The sequence below is a fragment of the Phyllobates terribilis genome, unplaced genomic scaffold, assembly GCF_046119375.1.
Source record: "Phyllobates terribilis strain yellow unplaced genomic scaffold, ASM4611937v1 Scaffold_6__1_contigs__length_29720123, whole genome shotgun sequence".
NCBI lineage: Eukaryota > Metazoa > Chordata > Amphibia > Anura > Dendrobatidae > Phyllobates > Phyllobates terribilis.
The window spans coordinates 22711261-22724248 of record NW_027362766.1 but is presented as its reverse complement, the minus strand read 5'-3'; the positions used below and the strand labels follow the sequence as shown (position 1 = coordinate 22724248).

Genomic DNA, 12988 nt, shown 5'->3' with positions numbered 1-12988 from the left:
AAGATTTTTGTAATCCCATTTGTGTGTGATGCATCAACACTAAATGGTCTAAGTTGGTGAAGTGAAGTGAGAAAAATATAGACGTAAATTAAATTCATGAGATCAAATAACTAAAAATGTGCATGTGTATTCACTCCTTTTGCTATGAAGCCCCTAAAAATGTCTGGTGCGAACAATTCTCTTCATAAGTCACATGATTAGTGACAGGACGTAAACCTGTGTGTAATCTAAGTGTCATATGGTCTGTCAGTAAATACACTTTACCTTTTCTGAAAGGCCACAGAGGCTGTAACACTATTAAGCAAGAGGCACCACTAACCAAACAACACCATGAAGACCAAGGAGCTCTCCAAACAACACCATGAAGACCAAAGAAATCTCCAAACAACACCATGAGGGCCAAGGAGCTCTCCAAACAACACCATGAAGACCAAGGAGATCTCCAAACAACACCATGAAGACCAAAGAGCTCTCCAAACAACACCATGAGGGCCAAGGAGCTCTCCAAAGAACACCATGAAGACCAAGGAGCTCTCCAAACAACACCATGAAGACCAAGGAGATCTCCAAACACCACCATGAGGGCCAAGGAGCTCTCCAAACAACACCATGAAGACCAAGGAGATCTCCAAACAACACCATGAAGACCAAGGAGATCTCCAAACAACACCATGAAGACCAAGGAGATCTCCAAACAACACCATGAAGACCAAGGAGATCTCCAAACAACACCATGAAGACCAAGGAGATCTCCAAACAACACCATGAAGACCAAGGAACTCTCCAAACAACACCATTAAGCAAGAGGCACCACTAACCAAACAACACCATGAAGACCAAGGAGCTCTCCAAACAACACCATTAAGCAAGAGGCACCACTAACCAAACAACACCATGAACTAACAAGTCTGGGACAAAGTCGTTAAGAAATACAAGTCAGGGCTGGGTTATAAAAAAATATCCCAATCTCTGCTGATCCCCCGGAGCACCATCAAATCCATCATCATCAAATGGAAAGAACATGGTACCACAACAAACCTGCCAAGAGACGGCGTCCACCAAAATGCTCAGCCCAGGCAAGTAGGGCATTAATCAGAGAGGATTTCAAGTGCAAGAAAACATGTGTTGTGTGCATTTCCATGATTTTTAAACCACCAGAGAGATCCTGCCGCCATTCGTGCTTCAGACTCCTCACCCGAGACCCTGAGAAACTGCTCTACTTCAATTTTAAAGTAACTGTAAGCAATTATGGGAGAGATTCAAACAAAATGTGGTGCCAAAAATGCAAATGATCAAGTAATTAATGAGAAAAAAAAAACTACAGGTACTGCAGCAAGAAAATGCCAGGCTCAGACAGGAGATTGCTAACCTAGAAACACAAACACCTGGACATTTGAACCAGGAGGGGGGTAAGAGGGTTACCGAAAGAAGGGAGTGCAAAGTCACACCCACTGGAATGAATGCTAAGAATACTAAATAATACAACTGAAATTAATGGAAGCAAACCAGAAGACCACCACCAGAAAAAACTCCGGCACAGACCTGCCAAGTGGAACACGGGATACCAACAGCAGAAAATGAGATGGTGGCATCACCATGACCCAAGTAATTACCGAGAAAGAGAAACTGAAATGTGAATAAATGTGTAGGAAATAGAAGGAGCACTACAGGTACTGCAGCAAGAAAATGCCAGGCTCAGACAGTCTTAATAGACTCATATAGGAAGTACCTGAATATCCCCAGCTATTCCCAGGTAAAAAGGCTAGGAAAATCTGCTGTGCAACTATTGAACATAGTTTTACCAACCCAAACCATATTATACACATGCGTACAAACAACCTGCAAAACCAGCATCACCTGAGGGCAGGAGAACTGACCCAACTAGAAAGGACGACCCAACTAAAATTCCCATGAAATCATCTGGTCACCGCTGCTATAAACAAAGGTTATACCCTACCTACCAAGCCATCCAGATAATCAACATGGATGTGGCTGCTAGAATCAATTCTGTGCCAGACCTCACCCTAGCACAACACCCCAGGGCACAGATCTCATCTTTAGAGGTCTCAATGCAAGATCAAGGAGAGAAAGACTTTCTGACCAAAGATAAAAACATCGACATATTTGGCGCAGAGACTGACAGCCACAGCTTGGTTCACATGGAGAGAAACCGCTATGACAATACAGTCAAGAAAGACGGCATAAAGCTCCTGAACTTACGTAGAAGTTTAGGACGTCATACACCTTATGACCGCACTAAGACAGACTCTCTAGGAAGCCATTAGCTAGATTTAGTAGGCAAGAGTGTGGCAGACTATGCCATTACCGATATGAAACTGGCAAATTTCAGCGCCAGTCACCCAAGAAATGTGTCAGATTACAATCAACTGCTTCTGTAGATGAAATCCACCAAGAGGTCATCTTCACAAACCCCACAGTTGTGTGGTCTCTTCAAACTGTCCCCGTCCTAGAAATGGTCAAAGGCCTCAGCCATAAAATGTAAAAAGAGGTTCTCAGTAGGCATTATCACTTTCACAACCATGAGTACAAGACAAACCCAAAAGGATATATTCTACACCATGAGGAAAGATAACCACATAACAGAAAATGACCATTTGGAAAAAGCCTAAAACTGGCCCCATATCAGGAGAAACTCCCTAACCCACAAAGCTTCAGTGTCTACAGTGTTACTGTTGAATCCGGCCAGCACGGACATACAAGACCAGAGAAGACAGACTGTAGCCACACTGTGATCGGGAGGCCATCGGAGACGAGACCAATTTTCTGCTGCAATGCACCAAATACTCAGCAATGAGGGACACAATTCAGTAGACTCTCCGATCTCTTCCTGGAATACAGCTCCATGGTGATAGAGGAGATATGGTGCTAGGGGAAGCTGGAAGCAGAGATGGACATAGCAGCGCAGTATGTGAATGCATGCCCTAGACTGTTTTAGTATGATAAGCTATGGACTTCTGTAGCCACCACCCTCCACCTCATGCCCACAGTCCCTATCCCTGTCCCAACAACCTCTATCCATTCTCCCTCACAGGCCCTATCCCCATCCTGACAGCTTCTAGCCATTCCCCACCATCCCTATACCCATCCAGACAGCCTCTAGCCATCACCCTCACAGTCCCTATCCCTGTCCCAACAGCTTCTAGCCATCACCCCCACAGTCCTTATCCCCATCACAACAGTCCAGTCTTTAACCATCATCCCTAAAGTTCTTATCCCAACAGCCTTTTTCTATCACAGTCACTGTATCTATCCCCACCCCAACAGCCTGTCAGCCCCTCAGTCCCTATCCCCATCCCAACCGCCTCTAGCCATCACCCCCACAGTCCTTATCCCCGTCACAACAGTCTTTAACCATCATCCCTAAAGTCCTTATCCCAACAGCCTTTTTCTATCACAGTCACTGTCCTTATCCCCATCCCAACCGCCTCTAGCCATCACGCCCACAGTTCTTATCCCAATCCCAACACCCTCTATCCATCACTCCCAGAGTTCCTATCCCTACTCTTGTTTTGGCAATGCTAATCTGCCAATAAAGCTTCTTTGACTTTGCTAAGAGATAGATACCTTTCTTTTCATTAATTGACCACTTCTCATCATTATCAAGATGTAAGTCTCCATCTAAATCTTTCTTAGTTTTGCTGAATGGGGGCATGAAGGCATGGCCAAGAACACGACCGGGGCCATCAAAGGCATTCCGTTCTCCATCGTTGTGTCGTCCAGACACGAAGAAAATATCGATGTCAGCTGTCTGATTGATACCTACTTCCACGAATTTAAGAGGAGACACGCTCTCCCAGACCTGGAAACAAACAGTAATAACATTTAAGAATATACGTGGGGACATGTATACTCTGTAGAGGAAACTGTCAACAATCTGCTGTTGATGGATCTAATTTTACGAATATGAATTTCTTTAGTGAGTCGAATGTGTGGTGGTTTACTGCTGTGTCTGGACTGTTGGGTTAGTTAGCTCAATAACTCTGAGGCCTAATATACACACAGACTTCTCTTTTTACTGCATTTTTATACGGTTTTATATTACTATATTTGCGGCATACATATTTTTTTGGTTTTAGTGCTTATAGAGAATTCTATGGAAAAACTGAAACTATCACTACTAGAATATGTGATTGGTGGAAATCTGACTGGCAGGGGCTACAACCCTAGTTTTGTTTTACTTTACCTCCAACTATCCAGGGATCTACAACTTTCACTTGATTGTTCAACTGTGCTAGGAAATAGCTAAATGGGCTACTTTGGCACTGGGTTGCCCTCCACTGATCGTAGATCCTAGTGAAGTTCACCTCTACCTTAGTAATTCCCAATGAACCATAAGGACTAGCTATTCATACCTTCAAGGCTTTAATTAACTCTTCTCGGACAAGTTTGTTTGGTAAGAGAGCGGTAGTATTAATGATCTTGTAAGTTAGACTATCTTTTTTCCACTTGGCGCCCACATTATAGGACATGCGCTGCTCATGCTTTCCACAACGGGGAAGCTTCATTGCATCACTAGTTTCATCATCCACTCTACCTGGAGAAAAGAAAGGAAATTAAGTCAGTGAGTGTATTTTTCTCTGTGGTGGATTGTACCAGAAAGAAAAAAAATCTTCCGCAATAGGAGACATCACTTAAATGCATGCATCTAAATGGTTAAACAGCAGCAATGTGCGCAAACTCCGGTTGCTGCTGTTAGAGGCAGCCCGATCCGTACCTTAGCAGCTAGCTAATGTAGGACGCTCTTCTGCATACTACATTTCCCTTGGAAAGGAGTCAATGGCAAAATCCAAAATGTGAACCTTAGAAGTCGTCCAGGTTTTACGCAATTATGGTTGTTCATCTCAGTAAGGTTTTGACGTAGCGTTTGCTGCTTACCGGTGACTTTGAGTCCGTTCTGTCTCTGGAACCATTCCAGTCCACTGATAAACTCATCTGGCAACTGGTCCTCTGGGATAAATGGAGTGTCAGGAACAAGATAATCTGTAAGGTTCTCATCAGGGAGGTAACCAAACTCTATCAGATAGTCCTGATGGGTGACAAGAAATATGGTATTGTACACAACCATAGAGGGCTATTCCGGCACCATCTCCGGAGAGGAGAGGCACTGATTATATTGCTTCATCAGTTGCAGCCCATATTATTTAATAACATCGGATGTCTGCTCTGAAGGAATATTAGTGTCACATGTCCGCTCTGACGCTCATCGGCTGCAGTCGGCATGTGACATCACAAGTCAAGTCACCGGGAACAGCAGTACCGACATGCAGATTTTCGTGCCAGTTTCACTCTTTCCAATACAAAGTGTGAAATCCGTGCAAAACACTTGACACGCCGCAAAATTTGGAATCCACGCCGCAGGTCAATTAGGTGTGAACTCAACCATGACCCCTTCCTGACAGGACGATTTTGTTTTTGGGGGTTTCTTTTTTTTTCCCTCTTCTTCTTCCAAGAGCCATAAACTTTTTTTTTGTTATTTTGTCAACATTGGCATAGGAGGGGTTGTGCAGAATGAAATGTAATTTTGAATGACTCCATTCATTTTATCATATGATGCACTGGAAAGCCAGAAAACGAAAAGTAAAAAAGTGTGGCAAAATAGCGAAAAACGTGCAATGCCGCAAATTGTTTTGTTTAGGTGGTAAAAGAAAAAAAAAAAAAAAAGTTGTAAATTTGTACATTAAAAAAAATAAAAATAAAATTAAATTAAATTTTGCTGGTCACCCTTTCTTTGAGATTCGCAACACATTCGACTTTGGGAGCTTAATGAAAGCTTTTTTTGCGCCCTGAGCGGACCTTTTTTATCTACACCATTTTGGGGTATTTTTTGATAGCCTCTTAATGCAGTTTTGAAGTGGCGGAAAAAATATAATTTTGGCATTTAGTTGTTTTTTTTTTTTCTCATTACACCATTTACCGACCGGATTAATTACTTTTATATTTTGATAGATCTGACTTTTACATCAGTAGTAAAACCAAATGAATAGAGGAAAAAGGGGATTTAACTTTTAATTTTTTTATATTTTCAAAAACTTTTTTTTTTTTTTTTATTAGTCACCTCAGGGATCATGTGGTGAATTTGCTGTGTATAGCAAAAATCACGGTCTCCTATGAATGCCGGCTTTCACAGGAGTACAGTGATGATGGCAGATCCCCAGGCATCATGGCAACTTATCGTTACCCCCCTGATCAGGACACGGAGGCACAGGTGGGCACACAGAATGACGCCCCCCATGCCGGCGAGCCATAAATGCCACTGACAGACATTCACACGACAGGTTAACAACCGCCGGTAGAGCTCTGCTGAATATCACACTCTTCATCCGCCAGGAAAGATGACAGCTCAATTACTGAGCCTGCATCTAAGTCAGGTACCCAACATATGACGTAACTGTACGTCACATGTCGGTAAGAGGTTAAAGGGGATCTGTCAACAGTCTTTAATAAAATAGGCATATGTTATCTAGATAGAACCAGAAGAGGATGGGGGTACTTACAATTTCAGAAAGGCTATATGATGCTTTAGTCTGATCTTTCAGTGAGTTACCCCCCAAAAATGATAAATTCAGCTTTGCTCTGTCCGTGCGGTCCCCTACATCCATGCCTCCTGCTTTCCATAGTATATTTTATACATTAGCTAGAATAACAAAAACACATATGTAATAAATTCTTACCGCTGCAAGTTTGAATTGTTCTGAACTGATTTGGGCTTGAGCTTCTGGTTTCCTTCCACGAGGCTGCAGTACAGGATAGACAGGTACATTAATTTCTGCCGATGACAGGTTGGTGGAGGAATCATCAATTATATCTTCAGAAACTGGTCTGAAGGACCCAAAGGGTAAAATGATCAACACTGCGACACAGGCTAAATGTACCAGCCAAAATCTTGCGGCCATTCCTGTGCCGTAGACTCTCAGACTGATCACTCCCGGTCAGGGTCTTGTCTTTCCAACCTGGCTGAACATTAAACCTGTCCAAACAGGTCTTGTGTACTTACAACTCTCTGTGCAAAAATGTACAAAAAACAAGCCCACCAAGAACATGTCAGAAACATGCTGTACTACCTAGGGCATAAAAGCCAGCACAAGAATTAAATGGGCCAATAAATCAGGCTCTTTTAAATAAAGACTATTGACATTTTATAGAGTCGTGGCCAAAGCTTTTGAGACGGACAGAAATGTTGGGTTTTCACAAAGTTTGCCACTTCACTGTTTATAGTGGCAACTTGGATTAAGTTTAGATTGTTCTTCAAATTCTTCATTCTTTGCCATTAAAAAGCAATTTCAGCACTAAAACACAATTCTAAGAGATTTAATTGTTGTTAAAGGCTTCAGGGTGGCCAAGAAAATTAAGCAAGGGCTAGAATCATAATGAGGATTCAGTTACGGAATCAGTTCAACACCAGGGCAGAGCTTGCTCTGGAATTGCAGCAGGCAGGTAGTCGTGCAATAAGGCCTCATTCAGATGTCCGATTTTCGCGTACGAGTGGTATCCGTGGTTTTCATGGACAGCACTCACTTGTGATAGTCTATGGGGCTATTCACATGTCCGTGATATTTTGCAGAGCGAAATCGTGGATACATGTCCGATTTTGATCCGAAGGTCTGAAAAATTGGCAATGCAAGTCTATGGGTCCATGAAAAAAATCTGACTGCACTTGGATGACATTTGATTTTCACAGACTGTCACATGGGAGAAGTTGGACAAACTTTTGTTTTTTCTCCACGAATTAGAAAAACTGATGACACTTGGACTGCAGTTTAATCAAAGTCTTATCAAAATAATAGGTCTGTTTTTCTCCTAAGTGGAAAAAACGGGAGTTGGAGTGAGGCCTTACGCATGAAGTGAGGAAAAGGGTTTTGGAGGCTGGTCTGGCGTCAAGAAGAGCAGCAAAGAAGCCACTATTTTCAATAAAAAAACAAAAAAAATATACAGAAAGTACAGGGATTGGACTGCAGAGGACCGGTTAAAGGTATTTTCTCTGATGAAGCCCCCACTTCAGACTATTTTGGATATCTGGAAGAATCATTGTCGTGTGTCATACAAAAAGTAAAGCATCCTGAAACCATTCCTGTGTGGTGGCTTTTCATCCATAGAGTGGGCTCACTCACAAGAATAATGCTATGAATAAAGAATGGCATCTAAATATCCTCCAAAATCAACTTCTCTCAACCATTCAGGAGCAATTTGGTGGTGAACAATGCTTTTTCCAGCATGATGTAGACCATGTCACAAGGCAAAAGTGACAACTATTAGGCTCAGTGACCAAAAGATTGACATTTTGGGCCCATGGCCAGGAAACTCCCCAAATCTGGAGGGTCAATCATCAAAAAAGTGGGTGGACAAACAAAAAAACGTAGTAATTGTGAAACTGCAAGCACTGAATAGACAAGGATGGCCTGTCATCAGTCAGGTTTTGGCCCAGAAGCCGATATCCAGCTGCCAGGAAGGGCAGAAGTCTGGAAAAATAAGGGACAACACTGTAAATACAGGAAGAAGGGCAGAAATCCGGAAAAATAAGGGTCAACACTGTAAATACAGGAAGAAGGGCAGAAGTCTGGAAAAATAAGGGTCAACACTGTAAATACAGGAAGAAGGGCAGAAGTCTGGAAAAATAAGGGTCAACACTGTAAATACAGGAAGAAGGGCAGAAGTCTGGAAAAATAAGGGTCAACACTGTAAATACAAGAAGGGGGGCAGAAGTCTGGAAAAATAAGGGTCAACACTGTAAATACAGGAAGAAGGGCAGAAGTCTGGAAAAATAAGGGTCAACACTGTAAATACAAAAAGAAGGGCAGAAGTCTGGAAAAATAAGGGTCAACACTGTAAATACAAGAAGGGGGGCAGAAGTCTGGAAAAATAAGGGTCAACACTGTAAATACAGGAAGAAGGACAGAAGTCTGGAAAAATAAGGGTCAACACTGTAAATACAAAAAGAAGGGCAGAAGTCTGGAAAAATAAGGGTCACCACTGTAAATACAGGAAGAAGGGCAGAAGTCTGGAAAAATAAGGGTCAACACTGTAAATACAAAAAGAAGGGCAGAAGTCTGGAAAAATAAGGGTCAACACTGTAAATACAGGAAGAAGGGCAGAAGTCTGGAAAAATAAGGGTCAACACTGTAAATACAGGAAGAAGGGCAGAAGTCTGGAAAAATAAGGGTCAACACTGTAAATACAAAAAGAAGGGCAGAAGTCTGGAAAAATAAGGGTCAACACTGTAAATACAAAAAGAAGGGCAGAAGTCTGGAAAAATAAGGGTCAACACTGTAAATACAGGAAGAAGGGCAGAAGTCTGGAAAAATAAGGGTCAACACTGTAAATACAAAAAGAAGGGCAGAAGTCTGGAAAAATAAGGGTCAACACTGTAAATACAGGAAGAAGGGCAGAAGTCTGGAAAAATAAGGGTCAACACTGTAAATACAGGAAGAAGGGCAGAAGTCTGGAAAAATAAGGGTCAACACTGTAAATACAAAAAGAAGGGCAGAAGTCTGGAAAAATAAGGGTCGACACTGTAAATACAAGAAGGGGGGCAGAAGTCTGGAAAAATAAGGGTCAACACTAAATACAGGAAGAAGGGCAGAAGTCTGGAAAAATAAGGGTCAACACTGTAAATACAAAAAGAAGGGCAGAAGTCTGGAAAAATAAGGGTCAACACTGTAAATACAGGAAGAAGGGCAGAAGTCTGGAAAAATAAGGGTCAACACTAAATACAGGAAGAAGGGCAGAAGTCTGGAAAAATAAGGGTCAACACTAAATACAGGAAGAAGGGCAGAAGTCTGGAAAAATAAGGGTCAACACTGTAAATACAAAAAGAAGGGCAGAAGTCTGGAAATAAGGGTCAACACTGTAAATACAGGAAGAAGGGCAGAAGTCTGGAAATAAGGGTCAACACTGTAAATACAGGAAGAAGGGCAGAAGTCTGGAAATAAGGGTCAACACTGTAAATACAGTTAGAAGAGCAGAAGTCTGGAAATAAGGGTCAACACTGTAAATACAGGAAGAAGGGCAGAAGTCTGGAAATAAGGGTCAACACTGTAAATACAGGAAGAAGGGCAGAAGTCTGGAAAAAAAGGGTCAACACTGTAAATACAGGAAGAAGGGCAGAAGTCTGGAAAAATAAGGGTCAACACTGTAAAAACAAGAAGGTGGGCAGAAGTCTGGAAAAATAAGGGTCAACACTGTAAATACAAGAAGGGGGGCAGAAGTCTGGAAAAATAAGGGTCAACACTGTAAATACAGGAAGAAGGGCAGAAGTCTGGAAAAATAAGGGTCAACACTGTAAATACAGGAAGAAGGGCAGAAGTCTGGAAAAATAAGGGTCAACACTGTAAATACAAAAAGAAGGGCAGAAGTCTGGAAAAATAAGGGTCAACACTGTAAATACAAGAAGGGGGGCAGAAGTCTGGAAAAATAAGGGTCAACACTGTAAATACAGGAAGAAGGGCAGAAATCTGGAAAAATAAGGGTCAACACTAAATACAGGAAGAAGGGCAGAAGTCTGGAAAAATAAGGGTCAACACTAAATACAGGAAGAAGGGCAGAAGTCTGGAAAAATAAGGGTCAACACTGTAAATACAAAAAGAAGGGCAGAAGTCTGGAAATAAGGGTCAACACTGTAAATACAGGAAGAAGGGCAGAAGTCTGGAAATAAGGGTCAACACTGTAAATACAGGAAGAAGGGCAGAAGTCTGGAAATAAGGGTCAACACTGTAAATACAGGAAGAAGGGCAGAAGTCTGGAAATAAGGGTTAACACTAAATACAGGAAGAAGGGCAGAAGTCTGGAAATAAGGGTCAACACTGTAAATACAGTTAGAAGAGCAGAAGTCTGGAAATAAGGGTCAACACTGTAAATACAGGAAGAAGGGCAGAAGTCTGGAAATAAGGGTCAACACTGTAAATACAGGAAGAAGGGCAGAAGTCTGGAAATAAGGGTCAACACTGTAAATACAAGAAGAAGGGCAGAAGTCTGGAAAAAAGGGTCAACACTGTAAATACAGGAAGAAGGGCAGAAGTCTGGAAAAATAAGGGTCAACACTGTAAATACAAAAAGAAGGGCAGAAGTCTGGAAAAATAAGGGTCAACACTGTAAATACAAGAAGGGGGGCAGAAGTCTGGAAAAATAAGGGTCAACACTGTAAATACAGGAAGAAGGGCAGAAATCTGGAAAAATAAGGGTCAACACTGTAAATACAAAAAGAAGGGCAGAAGTCTGGAAAAATAAGGGTCAACACTGTAAATACAGGAAGAAGGGCAGAAGTCTGGAAAAATAAGGGTCAACACTGTAAATACAAAAAGAAGGGCAGAAGTCTGGAAAAATAAGGGTCACCACTGTAAATACAGGAAGAAGGGCAGAAGTCTGGAAAAATAAGGGTCAACACTGTAAATACAAAAAGAAGGGCAGAAGTCTGGAAAAATAAGGGTCAACACTGTAAATACAGGAAGAAGGGCAGAAGTCTGGAAAAATAAGGGTCAACACTGTAAATACAAAAAGAAGGGCAGAAGTCTGGAAAAATAAGGGTCAACACTGTAAATACAGGAAGAAGGGCAGAAGTCTGGAAATAAGGGTTAACACTAAATACAGGAAGAAGGGCAGAAGTCTGGAAATAAGGGTCAACACTAAATACAGTTAGAAGGGCAGAAGTCTGGAAATAAGGGTCAACACTGTAAATACAGGAAGAAGGGCAGAAGTCTGGAAATAAGGGTCAACACTGTAAATACAGGAAGGGGGGCAGAAGTCTGGAAAAATAAGGGTCAACACTGTAAATACAAAAAGAAGGGCAGAAGTCTGGAAAAATAAGGGTCAACACTGTAAATACAGGAAGAAGGGCAGAAGTCTGGAAAAATAAGGGTCAACACTGTAAATACAAAAAGAAGGGCAGAAGTCTGGAAATAAGGGTCAACACTGTAAATACAGGAAGAAGGGCAGAAGTCTGGAAAAATAAGGGTCAACACTGTAAATACAGGAAGAAGGGCAGAAGTCTGGAAATAAGGGTCAACACTAAATACAAGAAGAAGGGCAGAAGTCTGGAAAAAAAGGGTCAACACTGTAAATACAGGAAGAAGGGCAGAAGTCTGGAAAAATAAGGGTCAACACTGTAAATACAAAAAGAAGGGCAGAAGTCTGGAAAAATAAGGGTCAACACTGTAAATACAGGAAGAAGGGCAGAAGTCTGGAAAAATAAGGGTCAACACTGTAAATACAGGAAGAAGGGCAGAAGTCTGGAAAAATAAGGGTCAACACTGTAAATACAGGAAGAAGGGCAGAAGTCTGGAAAAATAAGGGTCAACACTGTAAATACAAAAAGAAGGGCAGAAGTCTGGAAAAATAAGGGTCAACACTGTAAATACAAGAAGGGGGGCAGAAGTCTGGAAAAATAAGGGTCAACACTGTAAATACAGGAAGAAGGGCAGAAGTCTGGAAAAATAAGGGTCAACACTGTAAATACAAAAAGAAGGGCAGAAGTCTGGAAAAATAAGGGTCAACACTGGAAATACAGGAAGAAGGGCATAAGTCTGGAAAAATAAGGGTCAACACTGTAAATACAGGAAGAAGGGCAGAAGTCTGGAAAAATAAGGGTCAACACTGTAAATACAAAAAGAAGGGAAGAAGTCTGGAAAAATAAGGGTCAACACTGTAAATACAGGAAGAAGGGCAGAAGTCTGGAAATAAGGGTCAACACTGTAAATACAGTTAGAAGGGCAGAAGTCTGGAAATAAGGGTCAACACTGTAAATACAGGAAGAAGGGCAGAAGTCTGGAAATAAGGGTCAACACTGTAAATACAGGAAGAAGGGCAGAAGTCTGGAAATAAGGGTCAACACTGTAAATACAGGAAGAAGGGCAGAAGTCTGGAAATAAGGGTTAACAATAAATACGGGAAGAAGGGCAGAAGTCTGGAAATAAGGGTCAACACTGTAAATACAGGAAGAAGGGCAGAAGTCTGGAAAAATAAGGGTCAACACTGTAAA

At 41.7% G+C, this 12988-nt stretch overlaps 1 protein-coding gene across 1 annotated transcript in view; it reads right to left on the bottom strand.

Annotated features, from left to right (window-relative positions):
- LOC141152759 (matrix metalloproteinase-18-like) overlaps positions 1–6993 on the bottom strand; it is a 40532-nt gene extending 33539 nt beyond the window's left edge. Inside the window, exons 1-4 of the mRNA XM_073637443.1 lie at positions 6693–6993; positions 4897–5047; positions 4374–4555; positions 3586–3820 (exon numbers count right to left, since the gene is read on the bottom strand). Of these exons, the coding sequence (XP_073493544.1) occupies positions 3586–3820; positions 4374–4555; positions 4897–5047; positions 6693–6914 (790 nt within the window). The 5' untranslated portion in view covers positions 6915–6993. The remainder of the gene's footprint in view (positions 1–3585; positions 3821–4373; positions 4556–4896; positions 5048–6692) is intronic.
- Between the last annotated feature and the right edge of the window lie 5995 nt (positions 6994–12988).